Genomic DNA, 25,141 nt, shown 5'->3' with positions numbered 1-25,141 from the left:
GGGTTTAGCTTCTCTGCCATGGTCAGTGTTATCCCTACCTTTTCAGAAACAGAACCTCCCCTTTTCATCTTTCATTTTGACTTTATGACACGGTTCCAAGCTGTTCACAACAAGGTTTTACTTGTCCAGTGTTTTCTGGGGGCAAATTTCCATTGGGAACCCCATTAGCAACACTGTATTTTGGAGAAAGAGCTTGAAGGTGACTAAGCTCTGGGAAATTTCTTCTTATGTTGGTATGCTCACAGCTATCATTTTCCACTTAATTCCATTAAAAAAAAAATCATCGTCACTTAGTACCCAGATTTATTCACTGTAAGAAAAAGCAGCTGCACCTTAATAACAAAGGAACTGGGCAAAGGAGCTCGCTTTACCATTAGCCCTCCAGCACACTTGTGCATTTGTAATAGACTTTACAGGACCCCTTTGCATATGAAACTGGCTCACTTGCCGTGAAACAGATCAAAGTCCTACTGTAGCAGATCAAAGGCAGCAAGTGGGGTGGGATGGTCTGGCCAGCAAGCATAGGTCCTGCTGCACGGCTGTTAATGTGGAGTGCCTTCTGTAGTTGTAGGCAAACACCTGCTGCCCAGAGCCCTGGACACCCCCTTATTTTAGCTTCTGTCTCAGGACGGTGGCAAGCAAGCGTCCTCTGGGACCCGGTTCCAGTGTTATTTCAGATTGTAAAATGCGTACGGCTTGGCGCCAAGCAAACTCTTAGATGTCATCCAGTTGGAGGCCCAGAGCTCCCTCTTGAAGAACGTCCCTGTCATCTCCCCTCTGTGGCCTCCAAGGTTCTTTAGGGAGAACCCCAGAGGGCCAGTTCACATCCTGGTCTAAGTGGCCTGCCATCCCCCGCTGATACACACTGGGGTCTGTTTAGTTATGGCTGATACGCAGCAGTTCTGAGGCAGTTTGAAAGCTGACACAGCTTCAAAAGGCTGAGCCCTGAGTTGGTCATTTAATAGCTGGGGGTCTTGGACATATCTGCGTGTTTACTCATCTGTAAAACAGAGTAATAAAAATCCTTCCTTTGCAGAGTTGTTGTGAAGATCTGGTGAGAGAATGGATGTGAAAGTCCATCAGTGATGAGAGGAAACTTTACTGAATGTGGGCTTGTTGCTGGACCTGTGAGGGTAAATATGGAAATAGCCCTGCTAGATTGTGGGCTTAAGCAGTGGCATGGTGGGGAGAGGGTCTAACACTTCTAAAGACCCAGCACCTTCATCCTCAGAAGAAACTGCTGCTCCTCTGGCTGAGGACAGGTGCAGACTGCGCCTCCACAGCCTGGAAGCATGACATCACCCACCGGGGAACGTGGGAATCCTGCTGGGTTCCTGTGTCCTCCCCACTAGAGCCCAGACACCCACCCAAGCCTCAGAAATGAGCCTGCTGTTAGTCATCGGTCATCTAGTGAGGGTCCCCTGAGCGCCAGCCACTCCGTGACAATGGAGAGCAAAACCCCGGGGCAATGCCAAGCTTGAGAGTCCCCTCTTTTTTGTTTTTAGGTCCAAGTATTTGAGACTCACCAGGTCTTAAGTAAGCATGGCCTTTCATTTACTTCTGCTGCCTACACCTTGCTAATTAGCGTTTTGTCCAGTAGCCTGATTTTATTACTGGAGTATAATTTCCCATGATCAAAGTTGAATGAATGATGAGCTTGTCTTCCTGATGTGTCTCAGGTTTCATTCTAGAACATGTACAGCTTGTTTCCTTAGAACATGTATTCACACTTCCTACCATAACCATTTCCCCTGGCAAAGATAATGATGCCCAGATTGTAGAGTCCCTGGGGCAGGCCAAGCTCGCTGGCTGGAAAGTAACTAACATTTCTGAGCAGCGCCAGGGAGCCGCATCCTGTGTGCATGTCTATGGCCTCACCTGCACCCTCTGAGGAGGTGTGCTGGCTGGGAGGGACCAACAAGGACATGAAAATGTGTAGAAAGTCCTTTGCCTCAGAGCCACCCAGATCAAACCTGCCCTGACTTTTGTCAGTGGAAAAGTCTACACATCATTCAAAAATCAAGTACAGATTTCTATATTTTATGTATTCAAATTTTCTTCTGGCTGATTTAATGGAGTGAGAAACAGAATAGCTTCCCTGTTCACCAGCAATTTGCATGCCGAGAAGGTTCAGCTGTCAGAGATAGAGCGAAGCCTTCATGCAGAACACCTCCCAGCGACATGTGTGAACACACATGCCACATGTAGCTCAGCTTCTCTGCTCAGAAGTGTGGTGATTCTTCCAGAAGGGGTGGAGGGTGGGGCAAAATCAGAGACCAAAAATGCATACGGAATTCTTTTATTTAACTTAAACCATGTAGTACTTTAACTACTAGAAAAAAGCAGAGTAAGAGAAACTAAAGTTGCCTTAGCTTCAGCCATTCAAAATAGACAGTTTCTTTTTTTCCATAAAGAATCCAGAGTATATCGCAATAACAGGAATAAATTCTTACAACAGAATATACAAAAAAACCTTTTGAAATTTTTTTCATCTACTGATTTTTTATATAAACAGAGGAATTTTTTTTAGGAATAATTTATACACAGAAAGTCATTTTATGTAACAAATTGGCCATGTTATTACCTTTTTTTTTTTTTACTTTTTTTTAAAAACTTTTTTTTTTTTTAAACAAGAAAACTCAGAAAATGCATTATTTGCGATGCATCCATTCCATCGCGCCTTCTGGTTTGATTTTTTTTTTTTTGTCCCAGAGGTAGACAAACTCTGGCAAACCTCTCACCTCAACCTCACTGGCTTAGAAAGCAGACAGGTGTTTTTGCCAAGCATCCACTCCACCTGTGGATGTGTCTGTGCAACGCCAAACAGCCAAATGAAAAGTTGCAAACAAAACCCAAATTGTTTCTGGATCTTTCTCCCATGTAGAGCAAAACCCCCAAACGTTGCCAATGATGGGGATTTTGTGGGGTTGTGTTGACATGGCCAATAACCCATTGGGAGCTAGAGGAAATGGAGTCAAACTTAAAAAAATCTGGTGTGTGTATAGTTTTTATTAAAAAGAATTTGTTTTGTACTGAAAAAAAAAAATATATATGTTCGGTGTTCTGCCTTAAATAAAAACAAATAGGGTCTCTTCCTTGTTATAGCAAAGCATTAATCATGATATGAGGCATGTAAGCAAATGGCCCGCGTGCACCACCAGAATTACCATCTTTTGTGTGATAAGTCTGTATGCTGTGCTCACTGTGAAAACCATTAGCTGTGCAATGGAGTCCTTCCATCTCAAGGCATTGTATAACAGTACAACTACCAAACCGACCCAACCAGATGCCGAAGGTGCCATGGCACCACGGCTGCAACACCTCTGCTGTTTCCTTGGCCAGTGAGGTTCTTTCAGTCTGTTAAAGTAGCTACACTCCAAAGGGAAATGACCAGTAAAAGATGATCCCCTGCCCAACCAGAGGGTTCTGGAAGACCAAGATACTGAAGATACAGAACTACTTCTTAAATCATCATCATTCCTTTGTTATAAACTAGGGCACAAAACATGGGGGGAAAGAGGGTGAACTACGGCTTGGGTCAGGGAAAAATCCTTTTTTGGCATATTGTAAAGCTAGCTAGTAAACAGGTGTCCTAAAAAAATGGATCACAAACACACATTTGCACACACAGAGAAAAAAAGTGTCTTTAAATTATTCTCAGCAATTATAAACTACGAACATTTTATAAAATTATTCTATGTTCTTACAAAAATGCAATGAAACATTTAATTAGTTCTTGTAAACCAGATCTTCGTCAACTGACTACCCGTAATCTACTGGACTTAAGAGCCCTATTGAAAACGCTAATGAGTGACTAATTACAACGATGTTTACCAGAAAGATGTGGACACACACAAACATGGACATACAGATGAGTGATCATTATGTTCTTGCAGAAACAAAATAAAACGAAACCCTAAAGTCATGCCCCAGAACTGACACCTGACGGGTGCGATGCAGTTTGCGTTCTTGGAACAATTTGACTGAACTCCGCAGTAACAGTTTCCAAAGTAGGATGTTTTAGGTTTATCTGTTGAAACCAAATGCCCATGGATGACTGTTGAGCCTTGATGTGGTCTGATACCTTCAGAAACCATCAAGTTCCAAGCACAGCCCACACTTCTTCCAAGCCCTGTACCTTCTGCTTGTGCTTCCTCTCTCCACGTCATTCATGATCCCTGTTAGAATGGTTTCCTGCTGCCTTATCATTCCACCATCAAGGAGTGTTCATCTGCTTTTTCTCTAAATGACCAAACTAGTCATCTAAGCTGGAGGCCAAAAACGAAACCCTCTGGCCTGTCCAAGGTCTGTATCTTCAGCATCTCTGGCAACAGAGGTTCAATCTAAACAACATCCTCTCTTGAAGTTCTCATTGGTACCACCAACTATGTCAGAGTGGAGTAAGAAAGTTTGATTTTCATCACTGGTTCTTAAAGAGTGGATCTCTGGTCCGTATCTCCCAATGCTGCTTAGCCCAGGAAAAGAAAAGACAGCCAACAAACACAAAAGTACCATTAACAAAAGAACAAACCCCAAACCTTAAATGCATTACTGGGACTGCTGGAATGGGCCAAGGCATACCGTGGAGCTTTACTGTCAACTGGAGGGTGCCTGTGTTTTGAAAAGGAGTTGCCTTTGACACTGTCTGGCTGGAGGACCCAACAGTGACAGCTGAGGACCTTGGACCAAGCATCCTAGCCTTCTCACTGATCTAAGTGTGACCTTGCCATAACAGCGGCCTGCATCCCATGCAGCCACGTGCCAGCAGAGGTGGGCTGCTGAGAAAGAGGTTTTGGTGGAACAAACTGGCCTAGAATTTGGCGTCATACTTGGCTCTTACGTCTGTTATCCCAACTGAAACACACCACTTCATGCCAAGCATTTTGCCATTTAGTTCCACAATAACCATTTTTTCTATCATTGAAATGTTGTTCCAAGTCATAAGAAACAGGCTGGAAGGAAAGGCCAGTGTCGGCCATGAACACGGTCTTCTATCTTCCAAGGGGGAAGCACATTCCAACTGTGTCAAAAGTCAGGGCATCCTCTAAGGGAGTCCTGGGGTGGTCTGGGTCTCACCCAGCTGAAGTTCAACAACGTCTCCAGAATACACCAGCTCCTGCTGCCTCAGGGAAGGGCTGTGTGTGATCATGTTTTAATGCTCACATCAGTTCAATGATGTGCCTCAGTGGTTCACGTCACTTCAAGCAGTGTGAGCTGCTGTCAGGAGGCTGCATGGAGAATGCCACAACTCAGCTTAAGTTATTTGGAGCATACAAAGGAGGAAACCAAGAAGAGGTGGGAAAATCAGCATAAAATTAGGCTAGAACTGTGGACAGATGATGCCTTGGTATAGTTAAGGTGGGTGGTTTGGTCCAGTAAAATGACTGCACCATCACACAAGCAAAATTTTCTTTTATTTAAGTGTTTCTGAAGCATTTGTTATGATGGGCACTATACTGTTAGTGTTTTCTTTCTACTTAAAAGGAAAACCACCTACATAAAACAAAAAGTGACACCAACAACTCGGACAGTTTAAACAAAACCCTTATAACCAGCTGAATGATCTGTAGAAATCCAGTTGTGGAAACCGGTAGGTATGTGCAAAAGAGAGGAGAGGCCACTATTCCAAGGGGTCACCTACAGTGTGGAAGCGGGAAACCCTGATCAAACATTATTTCTCAACGACCTTAAGATCCCAGGGGACTTGGGAAAGGGGAGGGGTGTTCTAGCAGGAGGGAGGAGCTCCTGAGTGTAACTGCAGTCCTGGGACCGTAAAGGAGCCGCCACACTTTGGGAGACGCCCACTGCGTTTCCCAGAAAAAACGCTAGTGCCTGTGAGAGCAGCTGCTGGAGGGGGTGCGCCGTCCACCCCGTGATCTGCGGGACGAGGGGATGAGGCACAGCCCCAGCGGGGGCACGGCGCCCACCGCTGGCCCCTTCCAGCCCGAAGGTTTGGTACGTCTTTGTTTTCCCCTGGGGAGGAGGTGAGTGAGGGTGAGGTTGAGAGAACTGCCTGGAGAGGGAGAAGGGGACTCTTCTCCGTACATTCCACGTGAGACTGGCCGTCAGGTCAGGAACCCCGAGCGGGCTTTTGGCGCCCAAGCGGCTGCACGAGGGGCTGAGCCGGCCTAGCCGGAAGCCCACCCAGCACCCACCCCGCGGCCACAGGGACAACGGGGGCCCTAAGGAGACACCACCTGACCCCGGCCCCAGCACTGCCTGTCCTCAAGACCTGGAAACCACTGCTCTTCCCTGTCCGCCACCCAATCTGCACCAAGTAGCTGGTTTCCAAGACAACCGGGCGGGGCCCCTCTCCGCCTCTTGGGATACCGAGTCAGGAGAACAACAGAAGCGACGCAAAGTGAGACGTCGCAGAAAAAGGCGAGCTGTTCGAAATGAGTGGAGAGGTGAGCTAGTGTTGCTTTGACCCCGGAATACAGCCTGGCCTCTCCCTGCGTCACCTGGTGTGTACGGCCTGTGGTGTGGATGAGGTTACCAGTATCAACGGCATATTGTCAGGTGCTGAGAAATGTGAGATGTATTCTTTTTATATATACACATATAAAAAATAAGAGTGAGGTAGATAAATGTTTGGAAAAAAAACCAACAAAAACCCCAAAACTGTCCCGTCTTACACACACACACACACACACACACATACACACAAAAACCCTTTTCTCAGTATTTAAATTCATAAGGGGGCTTCTCTACAGTGATTGAAACTGGTATCACAAAATAAATTAAAAGAAAACTACATATAATACCTTCTTAATTAATTTTTTCTTTTTTTCATTTTTTTTTTAAGGGAAAAACTATGGGACAGAGACTAGAGAAAATAGTGGGACTGAAACTACTGACAAGCAAAAAAGCACTACAAACTTTCTTTTTTGTGTTTAATCTCCAGTCACAACTAGCAATCATTATATTGTAGCTTTGTTCTTACTCATAATTTAAACATTTCCATCCCAGAAGCAACTCTTGTGCTGTCATCACTCTGGTGAGAAGTGCTAAAAACTAAACAAAACAAGACCCCCGGGCCCCGAGGACGCGGCTTCCTGGCCGAGGAACAGCGCGCCTGCGCCAGGGCTCCTGTCCCCTGGAGGGGAGCACCGGGCTTCGGCCCCGCGGCGCCTGCGCTGTCCCGCGCTGGCAGCGGGCTGGCCGGCTCCCCGAGGATACTGCCCCTGCGCCCTACTCCCCGCCGGTGCCAGGGGGTCCCTGGGGAGTCTCTAGTTCTAAGGACAGGGAGGTCGGTCTGGAGGGTGGTGGCGGGAAGCCGCAGATGGGCCCACTGGAGCGCGCTCGGCTGCACCCCTGGACTCAGTAGCTGTTCTCCATGGGATGGAAGGGTTAAATATCCATTAAAAACAAAATAGTAATCCAAATGCCTAGTGTCTGCAGTTAAAACTGCTGTTGTACCCAAGAATTAAAAAAATAGATATATGTGTGTCACAACCAAAACAAAGGCAAGGGAAAGAGAAGGTGAGACTTTTCAACAATGATGAATATAAACACTGAACAAGGATGTGCGAAATATTTAACCTTTTTTTCTGACCTGAGTTTGTATCATGTCTTGCACTGTAACAGACTCAAATGCTGTGTGAGAGCAGGCTGGGGAGAGAGGGTCCAGGGCAGGCGCCCCGCCTTCTCTCCACCTGCTCCCCTCACCAGCCTCGTGCCCACAGAGCCTATGGGGTAGAATAGAACTAACGGGGCAGGGGGAGCGGGGAGGGGTATGTATTTATAAAAAGGCATCAAACAGTTCATGGCAAATTATGTTATATAAGTATCAATTACTGGGAAAAGAGGAAGAAAGTCACGCACTCTAGTACAAAGCATAAGAAGTTTCTTGGAGTGAGCAGAGAGGGAAGAGGGTAGACCTGAAGGTTTTCATAGATTAAATCCACAAAGATAAAGAACAAAAAAAATAGCAGCTTTTTTTTTTTTCTGTACAGACGTATAGATGAATATCTGAACCGTAAAAAAGTTATAAAAGTGACATTAAAGACGATGTGTATGCAAATGTTTCATGGTCTAACATAGAACTGTAAGACCCATGAAGAAGTCCTAGTAACAGAGAAAATGTCAACAAAGCTTAGAATGCTTGAATCCATTTACTGCTTTTCTTCGTACTGTTGTTGTGGTATTTGAATTTCTTTCCTTGCAAACTTGCATAAACAGTTGGGCTGAGTCCCTGGATACCCCTTCCCATCTGTGTTCTTGGGGGCCAGGTGGGGAGCTGGGGCGGGGACAGGAGACTGGCACGTGGACGACCTTTACTCAAAGCCTGTCTTCCAGGCTCCCGACAGGGCCTGTTTCCTCCAGAATTCCTGGGGGCTAGAAGGTGTGGGTGCAGAAGGGGGAGCAGGGAAGCCATCTTCACTGAGAGGAAGTCTCATTCTGTCCAGTTCCCCCAAATAATAACCTCGTCAAAAGCAATCAGACCTGTGTGAATGTGAGACTTGAAAAGAACACCAGGGGACGATCGGATGGAGGGCATCACCAGCGTGGCTCTTAACGAGTGACTAGCTACCATGCTCGCTCAGGCCTCTGGAAACAAAAGAACAGTGCGGGGACGGTGAGGGAGAAAGTTCGGGGTTTTGGCAGAATTTGGCAGCGTTAACATGGTAACAACCTTGGATGAACGATGGCCCTTTGTAAATTTCGTATGTCCCTAAAAATGTTAAAGATACGGTTAAAAAATCCTGTCTCAACGTGTTTTATAAAGACCTATGGTGACCGGCAGGTGTGTTCAGGGGGGCCATGGAGGGACAGACGTTGCCTCAATCCAATACAAAGGGCGTCCCGGCTGGGCTTGCAGCAAATGTGTTTCCATCATGAAGCAGAAAGAAAGAGAAAGGTGAGAGAGAGAGGGAGAGAGAGACAGGGAGAGAGAGGAGACTTGATTCTCAAGTGTTCTGTTGCTATTAAGTGTTGTCATTAAGGTTCTTAAAGGCCCATGTCAGTTAAGGGTTTGGGTAGGGAAATAAAAAGCTGCTTGCATATTGAAAAAAGGAACATCCCAAATGTGTTTACTGCAGAGAAGCCGTCTCCCGTGGGCAGCAATGGCAGTTCTGAAGATCCACTGAGGTACAGGAGGCTGTGAATAGATTGTTAAAACTCTCCCCCCCACCCGCCGCCGTGTGCGCACGTTACTGTTTGCACGGATCGGGATCCAGGATCAGCAGGTCGAGGACTGGGGCAGAGGCAAGGCCCGCTCCTTCTTGCGGCCCCCGTTCATGTGCGCATAAGGCTGTCTCTCGTCGAAGCTGGCTCGAAGGACCAGCACGCCAGGGCCCGGACCGTTCTCGGCCTTGTGTCCTGAGTGTCTGTCGGGCAGCGGCAGGGAGGACGAGGAGGCCGAGGGGTCCAGGGGGACACTCTCCATGTTCTCCGGCTCTAGGTCCAGCTCCTCTGGCTCAGGCGGCTTGTTCTCCTCGCTGTAGTAGAAGGAGACCTCCCGGAAGCCGGGCTCCATCTCGTCCTTGATGCTGCTGATGATCTCCAGGAAGGAAGGCCTCATCTTGGGGTTGTACTGCCAGCACATGCGCATCAGTTCAAACCTGAGGGGAAGACAGACAGAGATGGGCCCAGCCTGGAAGGGGGCCGCGGCCGAGCGGCCCCGTGGCTACTTGCTGTGTGTGTCTTCCCCACCTACACGTGTACAGCAAGTGTGGCAAAGCAGTTCTGCTGCCTGTCTGGGCCTCTGGCTTTCTATCTTGATGGCGCAAGTAGCCTTCAGCTTCTCCTGACTTACGTCCACCAATGCAGTCACTTCGTCCAGACCCAGGACGCAGGACCCTCCACGATACAAAACCCAAACTCTCACTTCCTGAGAAGGGCAAATACAGGTTCCACACAAGTCTGCTATTACAGGTATTATTTACATAAAAAACAAACCAGCTTTCTATTTGAAGCATCTCTTGCAGCCACTGATTAAACATTATTTCCAGAATTAGAATGCAAGAAACCTCTGATTTCTCACTAATAAGGTTGAGCAGTGATCACAGCTTTCCCCACAGTGATCTCTCCTTCACTTCCACCCATGCTACTTCTACGCTTCCTCCTGGTGGCAGGGGACCACTGGCAGAGAACTGAGGACAGGCAGTGCCAGGCAGCATGGCTGCAAGACAGAAGGGGCGCACGACCCACGTCTGGCGCCAGGGCTCAGGCTGCTCACTGCATGCCCTGGGGTGGCAGAGCCGCCCTGGGAGCCAGGCTGCCCTGAACCCATTGACAGGCCCAGTGGGGCCCTGAGCCAGATGCCAACAAGCCAGCAGGGAGAGCCTGGTGGCAGAGTCCCTGCACAGGCCTGGGGCAGGCAGAGAGGGCACCTGGGCTGCAGCCCCTGGGAAGCCCTCAGAGTCACGTGGCCACAGGGAGAAACCTGGCATCGGACCCAAGCCCCCAGAACAGGAGGCTGCACCAGAAAAGCAGGGTGCTGCCGGGACAGCCAGGAAAGGCCCAGGCTCTGACAAGGTTCAGAATGGCCACAGGAGGAGGGGTCCTTCTTACTAACCTGGAACGCAGAGTGGTCCAGCCAAGTAGACCACTGGCGCACAAAGGAGGTGGCTGAGCAAAGGTCCAGGCTGGCCAGAGTGTGGAGAAGGTTCCGAGAAGGGACCGGCCAGCAGCCCTTTCTCAAAAAGACCAAAGTGCCTTCCCTTCCACTTCTCTTCTCGCCAGAAAATTCCATTCTATGTTTTGTTTTGGCTAAACTTCTGGCTAATGAGATAGTTTTCAATAAAAATGGTCAATGGAACTCCCCACATCTAGGAAGCTCAAAGCACCCCAAACTGGCTTCCAGCCTCTGTCAGGCTGACACTTGACAGAGCAACTGCCTAAGTCTGGCCCCAGGGAAAGTTCCAAGGAGAGAAAGTCTGTGGGGACAGGAAAACTCCCGTGTCGACCCGCCAGCTACCTTGAAAGATGTGGGAAAATGGTGTCAGGTCAAGTCAGAGGGAAGAGGATGTGACCTTGAGGGAGGGTGGGAATGGGAGAGAGGCCTGCTGCCAGCTTTTGTAAATCAAGTTTTATTGGAACAGAAACACTGTTTGTTTACATATGATCTACGGCTGCTTTCAAACCACAACTACGAGTTGAACAGTTGAGATGGTTTGGCCTGCAAGCCCGAAATATTTACCATGTGGGCCTTTACAGAAAAAGCTTGTCACCCCTGCTCTAGCGGAAAAAGAATTAGACAAAACATGAAGACTGACTAGTTCTTTCCCCTCCCAACTGAATCACCTACACTAGGTCACAGCACTAACCACACGGTAGTTAATGAATGCTCTCGGTAGTGTTACGGGTGTAAATGGCTTTACTCTTCACGAGCCTGGGAAGGTGTGTATCATATTATAGCCCCATTTTATAGATGAGGAAGTGGAAGTACCAAGAGATTACATAATTTGTCCAAGGTCCCCAAACGAGTGAGGGTGGAGCAGGGATGGAGTTCTCGTGAATGATGTGCTTACACTTTGAACAACACCGACCTCAGAAAGAGGAATTTTCTCTCAACCTAAACAAGAGAAACCACAGTCCTGCCTGGAGGCTCTCCGTCTCCTGGCCATCCATCGACAGTCACAGGTGTCGTGCGGGCTTTGCAGATAAACTGGCAGCTTGTCCTTGGGTCACATGGTAAACAAGCCTCCTTCCATATCCCCCCCCACCAAAGAAAAAAGGGCCATAAATACATGAAATCCCTCTCCACGGCTCGGCTGCAATTTCCTCTCTGGCCGACTGACTTATCCCTGAATAGAAGCACAGCCAGGGCCAAGGACACGTGATGTGCCCTGGCTCCGTGCCCCTTGGCCTGGGGCTGAGAAGGTGCCACCAGCAGGGGAGGCATGTGAGTGACATCAGCACAAACAAACCACGTGGCACCACTTTTAAACCATTCCAGAGTCACGGCCCTTCCACTGCTGCCCATAAAAGGAAGTCTTTTTACTCTGTGGGATTCAAGACCTTGTTTACACTATCTCCACAAGAAAACTTTCCAGTAGACTTTAGAAGGATTTATGAGCTGATAAAACTCCTCTTTAAAAAAGCACATTTTTTACAACTGGTCAGCTCTGGGGAGCTGGAGTCGTCCTTTACTGAACGCCTGCATCGGAGGTGTGCGTGCACGCAGCCTTCACCTGGGGCAGGGGCAGGAGCAGACGGAGCTGCTGCCCTCGTGTGACCCCGGAGCCCGGGTGATGGTCTCATCCCGCTCACTGTCTCCTCCCCATCCCCGGCCCTGCTGTGTGCGGGCAGGCTGCAATCACGGGCCGAGCGGCCTAGGGCAGCCCAGCACCTAAGTGCTGGCACAGCCTCAGTCCGGGTGAGGACTGTCACGACAACGAGCCCACATTCCAGAGAGGACCTGCAGGGCTCATCTGCACCCTCTCTTCCCCTCCTGGCAGCCCTGAACAGCCAGGACTGTCTTATGACCACTTCTCAGCCAGGAGGGGCAGTGGGACAGGGGCCTGCCTGACCGCTCGCCCCACGCTACTCTGTTTTGGGGCAGAGATCTAAGGCAGGACCCGTGCACCAGGGAAAAGCCCACTGCAGGCTAACTGGGCATGAGTGCCATTCCTGACTGTTTGGATCCCACTCAAGCACTGGATTCCCACAAAACTGGCCCAGGATTCCCGACAATGTGGGGGCTTTAATCAGCGACAGGGAAAAACCATGTTTGAAAACTGCAAACCAACCAAAGTCTACTGAGTTTGTTTCAGACTCATCCGTGAGTTGATGACTCTCTGGGCTAAAAAGTTCAAATTCCTTTCTGAACGCTGCACACTGAAGGCCTCCCTGGCAGAGGGTCTTGATGTGTGACACTGTCAAAGTCCCACCCGCAGAGAACACGGTCCATGCTCAGCGCGCACCTCTGCTCCAGCCCGTGTCCCAGCATCAGAGTCCCGCCCTTCCAGTCACCGGACCTGCTGAGAGTGCGGGCCGCTCCCCACAGTCCCAGCTCTGGGCTGGAGCAGTCAGCACTCACTCAGAGGGGCTCAAGGACATTGGCGGTGTGAGTATGGAGACCTGTGTGCAAGAGAAGGTTAAGGACAAGCTTTGTTGTCGATCTAAAATACGGATCCACCATTGAACCACAAGCCGAATCTGTCTCATGCCACTTGCTGATCGATTCACACTGAATCTCAGGGTTGAGACCCATGGGCCTAGACACTCTGCAGCCTGGACCATGGTACCTTTCCTCTAAAGCTGTGCACCCTGTTCCACTGAGGGGATCAGAACTGTTGGCTACTGGGGAAGAGCCAGCTTCATCTGTTCCCGGGCACCGCCGAGCAACGATGCTGAGCTGAGGTCCACCAGCAGCCCCTGCACACCCCACCCCCTGTTACCCTGTGGGTGCCATTCACACCTCTGGAACTGAAGCACACAACCTCTCTCCCACATGGAGGCCCAGCATGGCTTTCAGGCAACTCCCGAGGGCTCAGTGATCCTGCTCTCCTCTGAGAGAAACAACAGTCCATTCTTTCATTTTTTGTAATAAAAGAACCCCTCTCTCAGAACACGTCTTCCTTACCTAAGCTCATCAATAAATTCACAAGGACAATACAGACACTCCTTATAAAACTGACTTGCCTCCTTTCACTTTGTTCTTTTCTTAGAAGGGAGAAAATTTACTAAGGGGGTTCTAGATGGCGAGGAAGAAATGCCTCCTGAATTATACACTTAATATGCCAGAGTAACCTCTCCATGTAAATTTCCTTGTCACTCTATGCTGGGAACAGGAAGTATGCTGCCTTTCCCATGGCAGGGGGTTGCTTCCCAGGCATATTAAATTAATATTAAATCTCCAGTCACCTGGGGGCAGATCAACTTCAAGAGTCCCACAAATTTCTCAGAGACAATGTTTATTCAAGTCAAAGAGAAAGCTCAAAAACAGTACCTCTCCTCCCACCATCCCCAAACCACACGAACAAAGCTCACACCTGCTTTCTTGGACTGTTTCTATGCTTGCTAAAATACCACCACTTCTAGTGTTAGACTCTTCTGGCACTGGACACGCTCAGGCCAATTCAGTGGGCATCACTCCTCAAACTCTGTTACTTATATTTTTGCTCAGAAGGAAGGTTGTTCTTCTAATGGGCTGACATGAATACAGTGGCTGCACTGTTCAAAGTGGAGGGCAGTCACCTGTGAGGGGGGCAGTCATCAGTAGGGTGTGGTGGCTGGCCTCTGACACCCCAGTGGTCCTCACTTCCTGGTGTCCACGCCTCACATAATCTCCTTTCACATCAAATAAGGCTGCCCGTTAGCCCATATGAGGTTGTGGACACCGTGGAGCGTGACTTCCAGGCCACAAAGAACACTGTGGCTTCTGCTCTGCTGTGGGAGCCATTGCTCTGGGGTAGGGGAGGCACGCTCTAGGCCCGCGGGCCAAATCTGGCCAGCTGTCTAATTTTGTAAGGCCTATGAGCTAAGGATGGCTTTTATATTTGTAAATGGTTGAAAAAAAAATCAAAGAAGAGTAATATTTTGTGACAAAATGAAAGCTATGTGAAATTCAAATTTCAGTATCCAGAAATAAAGTTTTCTTGGAGCACGGCCACACTTGTTCCTGTGATGTCTCTGGCTGCTCTTGTACAACGGCAGAGTTGAGTAGCTGCAGTTGAGATCGTAGGGGCCTGCAGAGCTGAAAATATTTACTATCTGTCCTTTTGGAGAAAAGGTTTTCTGAGCCCTGCTCTAGAAGAAGCCAGCTGCATGGCACGACGACACTCAAGCAGCATCACAGAGGAACTAAGGCCTCACGTGGCAACTGGTGGCGTGAGTTCTCCATCTTGGAAGTGGATCCCAGCCCTGGTCAAGCCTTCAGATGACTGCAGCCCCGGCTGCCAGCCAGACTGTGACCTCAGGAGACCCCCGGCCAGAGCCAGCCAGCTAAGCTGCTCCTGGATCCCTGACCTCCAGAAACTCTGTGAGATAATAAATGCTTATTGTTGTCTTAAACTGTTAGGTTTCGGGTAATGTTATATGGAAATAAAAGAAACTAACACAGGTGGAGAGAGGGAGAGTTTCCACCAGGGGCAAGAAAATGCATTAAGTGGCCATGTGGATCTCTTCCATCTTTGGGTCCTGAAGTCCGAAGAGGCTGTACTAGGGAGTCTGTTGGTGAGGGATCCAGGACGCCCACTGCCCCCTTACGCACAGCCCTCTGAGGAGTGGAGCTTCCTCTCATGCGTGGGTGTATCCTGTGCCCCACGTCCAGGACACATGCAGGTTTCCTAGTCCGGGCCCATGCTCAGATGATCAATGGGTACTCCCACCCCAACACACACACACACACACACACACACACACACACACACACACACACACACACTCTCTCTCTCTCTCTCTCTCGTACAGACACACACACTCTCACACACTCACACACACTCTCACACACACACTCACACACTGTCACACACTCACACACACTCTCTCACACACACACATTCATAGACACCCTCACACACACTCTCATACACACACTCTCACACACTCACACATACACTCACACACACTCTCATACACACACTCTCACACAAACACACACACTCACACACCCACACTCACACACACTCTCACACACTCACACACACACACACTCTCACATTCACACACACTCTCTCTCTCAGACTCACACATACACACACACTGAGGCAAAGATGTTCCCTTTCCTGCAGCATTCTCTGGCCTCTTTCCTAATTCCATGCAAGATGTCCCTGGGATAGAACAGGCTTTGGCTGAGTAAATGCTCAGAGGCAGCAGTTAAAGAGCAGGATACCCAGCTAATGTACCCCTGAAGCAGCAGCGCAGTCAGAGCCAGGAGAACAAGTTCCACCCCCACTCCCCACCCCCGCCCTCTACCTGGAGCTTAGGGATTCAGTCTTGGAAGCTACACTAAAAGTGCTTTAAAAAAACCCCGAAAACCTTGGTTTATTGACAGGACAATGGTTTCTGCTTCCCAGGCTGAGGCAGTCAGATTCTAAGACAGTCCCCAAGATTCCCTCCCCTGGTGTAAACGCCCTGTATGATCCCCTCACTTGAGTGGGAGGGACTTGTGAATGTGATGAGATTTCACTCCTCCATTTAGGTTTCTAATAATTGACTCTAAGTTAATCAGAAGGGAGATTATCCTGGGTGGATGTGACTTAATCAGGTAAAAAAAAAAAAAAAGGTCAAAAAGCAGCAGAGAGATTCTCTTGCTGGCCCTGAAGAAGAAAGCTGCTTTGTTGTGAGAAGGCCAGTGGAGGGGAAGTATGGCAAGGACTGGGAGCTGAAAGCTAGCAAGACCCTGGGACCTCAGTCCTGCAGCCACAAGGGGCTGACTCCTGCCAACAACCTGAAGGGGCCTGCGAGAGGGAGGCTCCATGAGCCTCAGATGTTCGCAGCTCGGGCTGACATCTTGATCTCAACCTCATCAGACTGAGCAGAGGAGCCAGCACTCCCATTTCCTGATCCATGGAAGCCTTGGGAGACCAAATGAACAGAGCTTTCCTGGCTGTTGGGGCCGATTTCCCTGGTACCCACTCGACGTGGCGTCTGACTCACATCTGTAAATCACCCCACCACGACGGGGCCCTGCCCAAGTCAGTGCTCACTCAAGGCTGGTGCGCGGGTAGGTGGCAGATCTGGGCAGAGCCTTCCACAGACACGGAGACAGCCCAATAGCTCCTCTGGGGCCCTTTCCAGTGTGAGGCCAAATCTGTCCTGAAAAGCACTTCTGGAAAATTCCTGCATTGGTCTTGAAGTATTTGTGGTAGCCGACCTTCTACCTATTGGGATCCAGAAGAATCTTGAGCCCTGCCTTAATGTGCATGTCGAAAGCAAGTCCACTGCTCCCCATCTGTACCTGTCTGCACCTGATGACCCAACCACAGCACACCTGCACATCCTCACACCTTCAGCAGCTCTGACCTAAACTGACAGAGGGGCTTCTTCTAAGAACACTGAGCAGGGAGGCCCACGAGGCATCATGGACTGTTTCCCGTTATCTGACAGATCTCAGGAACAGAAAGCTACATGCCAGGGCTGTGCCTGCCGGGAGGCCCCCTGACCGCCTCTAGGTCGGCACAGCCGCTGGAGGAGGCTGCTGAGAGCCTGCCACTCACAGGCCTTTTATGACTTTTGTAAACACTTAACAGGAAAGAAACATGGGGGGACCGCAGGTGGTGGCAGCATCCTGGAACCGCCTGCAAAAGGAGGTCTGAGGTCCACAGGCCTGGAGGAGCCCTGCTGATGGCTGGGGAGTAGCCTGGGACTGTGGCTTAAGAGTAATCAGTGTCATGTTGCTACATTTTCTTAAAAAAACTCTGCCTGGAGAAGACCAGCAGGGATTGCTTTGGTCAAGTATTTCACAAAGACGTTTGGCCTGAGAAACCACGATGCAAACTGCAAATCCGAACCCCAGGATTAAGGAAGATGGGGCAGGATTAAGGCACTTGCCCAAAGGGACAGGTTCTTTCCATTAGGATAAACCCTCTTCTTAACTGCTCTGGTCAACCCAGCACCCGCCGGGGCCAGAGGGACCCAGCATATACATACAGCATGTCAGGACAGTTGTCCGGCTTGTCCAGAAGGCCGCCCTCCATGACGAAGCGAAGGACTTGCTCATTGGACAGACCCTGGTATGGCTGCTCGGCCAGCGTGGCGATCTCCCAGAGGACGACCCCGAAGGACCTACAGGGAGAAAAGAAACGTGAGGTGCTCGGAAAGGGGTGGACAGAGCCACACAGCCCTCTCCCTTTGGGCGACTGAGCGCATGTCAGGCAGTGAGCCAGGCCCTGGGCTAAGTGTGGAACATCCATCCTCATGTGTCGTAGAGTCGATGCAGCCCTGGTGGCACAGCTCTGCCAGCTGAGGGGAGGGAGTGTTCAGGGCCCTTGAACAGCCAGCGAGCACGTGATCTCCCATGGGAGCCCCGGGCAAGCTGAGTTCAGGGCCCAGCCCTAGCCAGGACCCTGCAGGGCAGCGTCTCCCTAATGTGCTTTATACCACCAATAATCGAATGCTGGTCCCCAGGCCCGGCTGGGACAGTGATTCAGTGCAAATCCCTGGGACTAAATGCATCCTGGGACAAGCAAGCTGTTCAACAAGCTCTCCGTTTTGAAACTTCTCTAAGCAGGAACCCCTGGTTGAGTTTTTAACGCCTATGGATGCCTGGGCCCCCGACTGATTTCACTGGTCTGGGGTGGGGGCCTGGGCCTTGGGGTGTCGAAAAGCTCAGTGGGGATCTTACAGGTCCAGGAGGGCCCGGGGAGACGAGGGGCTCAGCCTCACAGGTGGGGGACAGAGAGGGGCGGCACTGGCTGGGGTGGGGCTCGCGCACTAGGAAGAATCCTTAGGCCCAGAGTTTAGCCAAGGTGGGGGGAAGGGGGTGGCCGAGGAACCAAGTCAGCAAGGGGAGCAGGGAGCGATTCCGCCTCGCATGCGCTTCTGCCTGTAGGTTAGAAGATCCTACTACTGGAAAACAAACTAAAATAGGTATACACATACACAGAAATTTCAGACTGAGGATGTTAAAAAAAGGCAGTGCTGTAATCTGCAAAATAAAGATGCCTTCCCAGCATACATCACCGTCTTTCACAAATTCTCCACGGTCTATTTGCCTTTCCATTCGGTTCATTTCCAAAGATTAAAGCCTGCCGCTTGGCCAGCCCGAGGGGCTTCCTGGACCTTCCGCAGGCCAGGGGTGTGGGCAAAGCCGCACTGAAAATTCTGGGGCGGCGCTTCCTGCCCAGAGCTCTGCGGATCCTGGCCAAGCCGAGCCAGGAGGGCCGCGGACTTTGTATCAGAATGTTTTACTCGATGCTTCAGCTCCTTTCCATGAACAAAAGGGTTTTGTACAAATTGATGCTGAGAGCAGATGTCAGACATAAATATTTAGAATCTTAGCCCTCAGAGGACCGACCCACCCAAGATCCTTTTGAACCTCAGTGACCGAGAAATAGTCTTGGTATTGCACGAGAGACCTAGGAAAGCTGAAGGCCCGGAGGCCCAAATGCAGTGTTCGCAGGCCCAGCCGAGGGCAGTGGGCTCCCCCGTCAACCTGGGCTGGGGGATCTCCGCAGACTGAATTGGCCTGGTCACCTAGGTCGCTGCCTCAGAGGCCATGGCTCCCAACTCCACCTCTGAAATGCAGTACCCAACTGACGGCAGACCTGGCCTGAGAAATAACCTGAAAATGCGGTTTCGCCCAGCCCCACGTCTCCCCCCCCCCGCCCCACACGCTCCTCGGCTGTGCCAGCTGCTGTCAGGCGGCCAGCGCCCACCAGACGGCGCCCGTGCTGACCACTCAGCGCCTATTGCCCCACTCCAAGCTCTGGGTTACTGTGGATCCTTGACCTTAATGCGTCTCAACTCTGTCTCGCCACCCTGATATTGCCAAATGTCTCCTAGGAGACGCCATCAACCCTGTGGAGAACCACTGCTAGTGTAACATCACTAAAATGAGAACCACAACTCTAGTATAAAGTCAGAAGCTCATGCGTTTAGCTTCTCTCATAAGTGAATCAAATAAACTCTTCAGAAATTAAAGAGTGTTTCCCAGCGGGTTTGGGGCAGTAGAGGAAAAAAATATTAACTTTCTTAGAGAATGCCACTTTCCTTTGTAGAGGAGGGGAAAAAAAATCCTTTTCTTCTGTCCTGCTCAGTTCTCAGCTGGGGCTCTGTATCAAAAGACAGATTAACAAGAGAAAGGGTACAGATTTTTTAAATAGAAGTTTTACACGACACAGGAGCCTTCATAAGGAAATGAAGACCCAACAAAGTAGTAAAACCTAAGCATTTTTTATATTAGTTTTGATGAAGAGCACAAAGTCATGGAAAAAGGTGACAGGACAGAAGGATATGAGCAAAGGGTACAGTGAACTGGAGAAACCCAGCAAGACTTGTTAGTCCAGATTCCTCTTGGTGTCTTAGGAAATAAGGATGCTTCTTTCCTCCAGGGCATATAAGGGTCATAAGCCTGCTTCAGGGGAAGGTCAGAGAGTCCTTCCTGCAAATTCCACTTCTCGACTCCTTCAGCTTAAAAGAGTCAACATGCCAACGACAAACTCCTACAGTAGAGCACAGGGAACTAACTATATTCAGTAGCACGCCGAGGTCATCCTTCCCACACCTCCTCAGATAACCCCCACAGCTTGCCCGTGCAGGCTCAGACCTGCCCAAAGGTCTGCTCCCCTCCTTTCGTCCTCCCAGCACATCCTCAGCGCAGATGGTCGCCTTTGCCTGGCCCGCAGGACGCCTCCTTTTTGGCACCAACGTCTTACTCAGAGGAGCTTCACACTCTAGCTTAACGTGAACTTCTTCAAACACGGCTCTAGGTCACTCTCCGGCTCAGAAGCCTCTCCTCACAGAGCCTGCAGAATTAGTCCCAAACCCCTAACACAAGAGCCAAGGCCTCACTTGAGCTCTCTTCAGCCTAACTCCCCCGAGGAAGTCCCACCATCCTCCACACGCACTAAGCGCTTCCCACCACCGTGGTTTCCCCCAGTGTTCCCACCGCCAAGAGCCCACTTCCTCACTGTTCGGAAGGTGACAGTCCATACTTCAGGGTGCCCCACGACTCCCGTTCTTCGGGGAAGGGGTCTGTGATCCCAGTCTGTCAGGGTCGCTTCCTGTTCTCTACAAGACTTCATCCCTCAGGGACAACCACCATGTCTCTAGGCACCCTGGTTCTTGCACATGCTGAGCACTGTGCCTGGGCCATGCCAGGTCCTCATGATCACACACACGAAAGAACACAGAAGGTGACAGAGCCGGCTCTCCACAAAGGCTTTCCCTGCAGTGACTCTGGTTTGATGTCAGTGTCACCTGTCTGTGAGGGCCACTTAGTGCTGGCGTCCTTCACAGGACATGACTAGCCGAGTTCAACCATTTTTCTGCCCCAAGGTATGGAGGCTAAAGCATCTCTACCCAACACCAACGTTCCTCCCTGTCATCACCAGTTGTCACAGGGGCCACTTAAACATCTAATGAGGTTCTGCAGACATCCCCAACAGACCTTACCTCACAGATGGAGTAGCTAAAGCCCACAGATACCCCATGGTTTGACCAAGGCCACACAGCCAGAGACACTGAGAAATATGCAACGCCTGCATGTTTTTCAGAGCAGGTCATTTACAATGTGGCACTGGCATTTAATGCCTCATACAAAACCAAGCTTTGAATTTTATGGATTTAATCTTTAAACATTAGATAAATGCCTTTGTGTGAAGTCTTTTCTAATTACGAGCATTGGGGTTGTTTTCCCAAGTAAGGGACAACTTGGTGTGAGACTCACTTCAATTCCAGTGCTGGTTAAAGTCAGCATTCAATAATTACACCTCCTTGGGCTTCCCTGGCGGCGCAGTGGTTGAGAATCTGCCTGCCAATACAGGGGACACGGGTTTGAGCCCTGGTCTGGGGGGATCCCACATGCCGTGGAGCAACTAGGCCCGTGAGCCACAGCTACTGAGCCTGCGCGTCTGGAGCTTGTGCTCCGCAACAAGAGAGGGCGCGATAGTGAGAGGCCCGCGCACCGCGATGAAGAGTGGCCCCCGCTTGCCGCAACTAGAGAAAGCCCTTGCACAGAAACGAAGACCCAACACAGCCAAAAATAAATAAATAAATAAATAAATAATAAAAATAAAGGAATTCCTTTTAAAAAAATAAATAATTACACCTCCTCATACCAGGACGGGATCTGTCAATGTCCCACCCACCAGCAAATCGAAACCTACAGAGATATGCACATTACCTGCTGATGTGAATTCACCACTGAAGAACCAAATAACTCTAGGAGGGAGCAACCAGCCCTGGATATCTGTGGCCATTTGGAAAGCTTCTCAGTAAGTCAAGAAATGAAGACTGTTGTAGGGTGATTCAGTTGCCCAGGAAGGGAACACACCTTCAAGCCATGGATTTCCCCCTCCCCAGTCCTGTGCCTGGTTCCCTCCATGCCTGGAGGGCACACCTGTGTCTTCTAACCCAAAGGAACCATTTGCAGGGACACAGTGCTACAAGGGAGCTATAAGAGGAACAAGGACAGTGCCCAAGGGCCTGGGAATAATGTCTCCAAGGATAGCAGGAAAACCTAAAGATATTCCACCTAGAGAAAAGAGACCACTTCCTTGTGACTCCAAGGCCTGTCTTATCAAAAACAGAGCAGGGTGTGCAACCGTGCTACAGAGAAGGGCCAACGGGGTGTCAGCAAGAGGCCGACTTAAGCATAGCATGAGAAAGACCTGCAAAACCCAAGGATGTCTTAAGGATTAGGGCTGTCTGTCTTCATGAGAGAGGAATTAGCAGTTCCTGGAAATATGTGAGCAGAAGCTCAAAAACCAGCTGTCAAAGACGCTGTAGATGGGGTTTGGGGACTTTGAGGTCCCGACCTCAGAATATCTTCTGATCCTAAAATTCTAGGGTATCTTCTGCAAAGTCAAATACAATTCTTTGTATTTCTTTCTAGACTTTAACTATTTAGGGATGACTGTTTTGTACCATTGAATACACTCAGAAATGATTTTCATTCCTTCAAGAGGGAGCACTTTAGATCCTGGGGAGCTGAGAAGCCTTCCATATTCTCCATTGTCCTAGCCTACCCACCTTACCAGTGTTATCCTCAAAGGCTATGTTAAAAAAAAAAAACTAAAGCACTGTCAAAGCCTGAACATGGAATGGAATGAATATGAAATCCCTACTCTTGTTTATATATATTTTTTCTTACTGGTTCATAATGTCTACGTCATCAAATGGGAGAAAAATGGCAATGAACACCCTTTACTGCTGCTTGTTGCAATTGCTGCTAACCAGAATTTGGTAAACTTAGCCTGTGAGATATTAACAACTCTAGTTTTATCTTCCTGCCCTGCCTCTGTTTTCCCTGGCTCTCGTGGTTTTCTATTTTACTGCACTGTAAGCTGACCTCAAAGTTGTTGGAAGCATGGATCCTAGAATAAACAGATGCGGGTGTGGACCCAGGCCTGTCCTCTCCCCATCATCTCTATATCTAAAAATGGTGTTGAACACTTTGATTTGACTGTGAAGAGGGAACCATCTTGAATAGGCTGATTGCAAAACAGACCTCACACTTGAGCTCAAGAAGAAATCATGCTTTGCTGGGTCACATTCAAATGCTATTTCCAATTCGCACCTGTCTTCAAAATAGGATCCAAGGCCCTTGATCCCAAGGTTCACGAGGTTAAAAAAAAAAAATGATGTCGGTCACTATTTAAATAGCTCCTCTATGTGGTCATCCCTACAGTTGGAGTAAACAACTACCATTTCTGTAACACACCAGCAATGGGATCTCCTGAGAGGACAGCCAAGAAACTAGCCGACGTTCTAGAAGGTAGACGTGCCAGGGCCTTCGCCTGCCAAGAACCTCAATTGTATTTCAGAACCTAACCACCTCTCCACAATGTTGCTGAGGAGCCGCAATAAACAATACTATCAAAAGGCCTCTGCATCCGTAGCTGATGCACCTTCTACCCCAAGATACGTCCATGACTAAGGGAGACACTTTGCTTTCCACACCATCCCTGGGTCAACAACGATAGGTGCCCATTGGAAGAGGACAGACAGCAGATGGAACCAATAGGAAAACACATCAAGACTCATAAGCTTTGGGTCTAAAATAAGCACTGTTTGCAATCTGAAGGCTTAATTAGGTGAAGCAACCCCCTCCCCAAACACACACATATGCACACGTGTGCGTGCACACACGTCACATCTATTTATTGCGAAAGAAAATGAGAGAAGGCAGGCGGGGGAGAAGCAGAAAGAGATAAAATTTTCTGGCTTGTCCCCATACCCTAGCCCCTGGTGGTGTGTCTCCAGGCCTCCCAACCACTCGGTGAGCAGCTAAGCATTGAAAGAAATGTTGGTCCCACAAATTCTTTAGATCCCACAAGTGCCCATTGACAACAGGAACACGTCAGTGATGAGGGGGTGGCCCCCATCACACTGAGTCAAAGCTGGAAAGGGGTAACAATGAACAGAAAACAGGAGGAAAGGAAAGGACTCGTGGGGGCCGGGGGCTGGCGTTACAGGAAAGGTCTCTCGTACCAGACGTCAGAGTGCGTGGTGAAGACTCCATCCTTGAGGGACTCGGGGGACATCCAGCGCACAGGCAGCAGCCCCTTCCCTCCCTTCCGGTAATAGTCGGTCTCATAGATGTCTCTCGTCATCCCAAAATCTGTGAGGAGGAGAGGAGGCACGAGAGTTACCCCGTGTGAGTAATGTCGGGGGAGAAGCTAAGAGGCACAGTGACGTCTCAGAGGAGGGTCCTGTGCCCACAGCCAAGTCCAAGGGCAAACTGGCTTTAGGTAGGCCGATATCCATGCTGCCACCTGATGAGGCAGAAACTGTAGGGGAGGACCGGTGAGTCACATGACAAGCAAATGCCCAGAAATCTCTGCCTTTAAATATATTTACAATGTGATTCTTTTAAGAAGGTAGCTCCCTCATTGCATTTAAAATGAGAGGCATCTTACAAATCATCAGGACCCATAGTTTACCAGGAAAATATGTACTGAGTAGAGCAAAGGTCATTTGTATGCGGTTTAAAAACATGATCAAATAGCCAGGAGCATGTTGACTTTTATTTACTTGGTAACACTGCCTCATTATCAGAGGAAAGAAAGTAGTTTCACCATCTAATAAGGGGGAAAATATTGAGAGTACCAATTCACGATGAAAAAAGTACACAGTAAGATGCCTAAGAGATGGTATTTACTAGGCCCCTGAAGCTATTACTCAATAATGTTTTTCAACATAATACTCCCACTCATTTTTGAAAATGTCTTCCATTTTCCATGTCTCTAGAAGATGTCACATAATTATGTTTGATGGCAGGCTTGCTTTATAATCCTAAATTATTGCTTCTTTGTCAGATTTTGATTTTCCACTCAATCATGTAACCTTTTCTTACAGGGACTCTTCCGTTCTCCTTCCCAGGAGAAAGGGCTGCTCTCCTTTTTAAAATGTTCATTTATGTCTCTAACTCTGCAACAAAGAGGTAAGGCTACAAAGCAAACACAGAGAACAAAGTTCCTTGGACGTTAATCAACATAAATTCCTTGTACTATGCTAACGGCCATCGAATTGCCTCTGGTAAAATTGCTTGTCATATTTGTAATCCATAGGAGACTGGGCATTAGAA

At 49.1% G+C, this 25,141-nt stretch overlaps 2 protein-coding genes across 7 annotated transcripts in view; one reads left to right on the top strand and one right to left on the bottom strand.

Moving 5' to 3' along the window:
* The window catches only part of PGPEP1L (pyroglutamyl-peptidase I like), a 64,287-nt gene extending 49,326 nt beyond the window's left edge, over positions 1–14,961 (top strand). The window contains exon 5 of one of the 5 annotated variants that reach the window (XM_082387118.1): positions 14,681–14,961. In XM_082387118.1, the coding sequence (XP_082243244.1) occupies positions 14,681–14,831 (151 nt within the window). In that variant the 3' untranslated portion in view covers positions 14,832–14,961. Of the gene's footprint in view, positions 1–1,036; positions 6,672–6,805; positions 6,956–9,041; positions 9,176–9,403; positions 9,544–14,680 lie in introns of those variants that run through there. The other 4 variants (XM_082387120.1, XM_082387121.1, XM_082387111.1 and 1 more) reach the window with 4 other exon arrangements.
* IGF1R (insulin like growth factor 1 receptor) overlaps positions 2,284–25,141 on the bottom strand; it is a 311,346-nt gene continuing 288,488 nt past the window's right edge. For both annotated transcript variants that reach the window (XM_082387087.1, XM_082387088.1), the window contains exons 19-21: positions 24,046–24,175; positions 17,542–17,676; positions 2,284–9,563 (exon numbers count right to left, since the gene is read on the bottom strand). In XM_082387087.1, the coding sequence (XP_082243213.1) occupies positions 9,182–9,563; positions 17,542–17,676; positions 24,046–24,175 (647 nt within the window). In that variant the 3' untranslated portion in view covers positions 2,284–9,181. The remainder of the gene's footprint in view (positions 9,564–17,541; positions 17,677–24,045; positions 24,176–25,141) is intronic.

Source organism: Balaenoptera borealis (genome assembly GCF_965194805.1).
Source record: "Balaenoptera borealis genome assembly, chromosome: 3".
Taxonomy (NCBI): domain Eukaryota; kingdom Metazoa; phylum Chordata; class Mammalia; order Artiodactyla; family Balaenopteridae; genus Balaenoptera; species Balaenoptera borealis.
The sequence above is the reverse complement of the archived record's forward strand: the minus strand, read 5'-3'. Positions and strand labels throughout refer to the sequence as shown.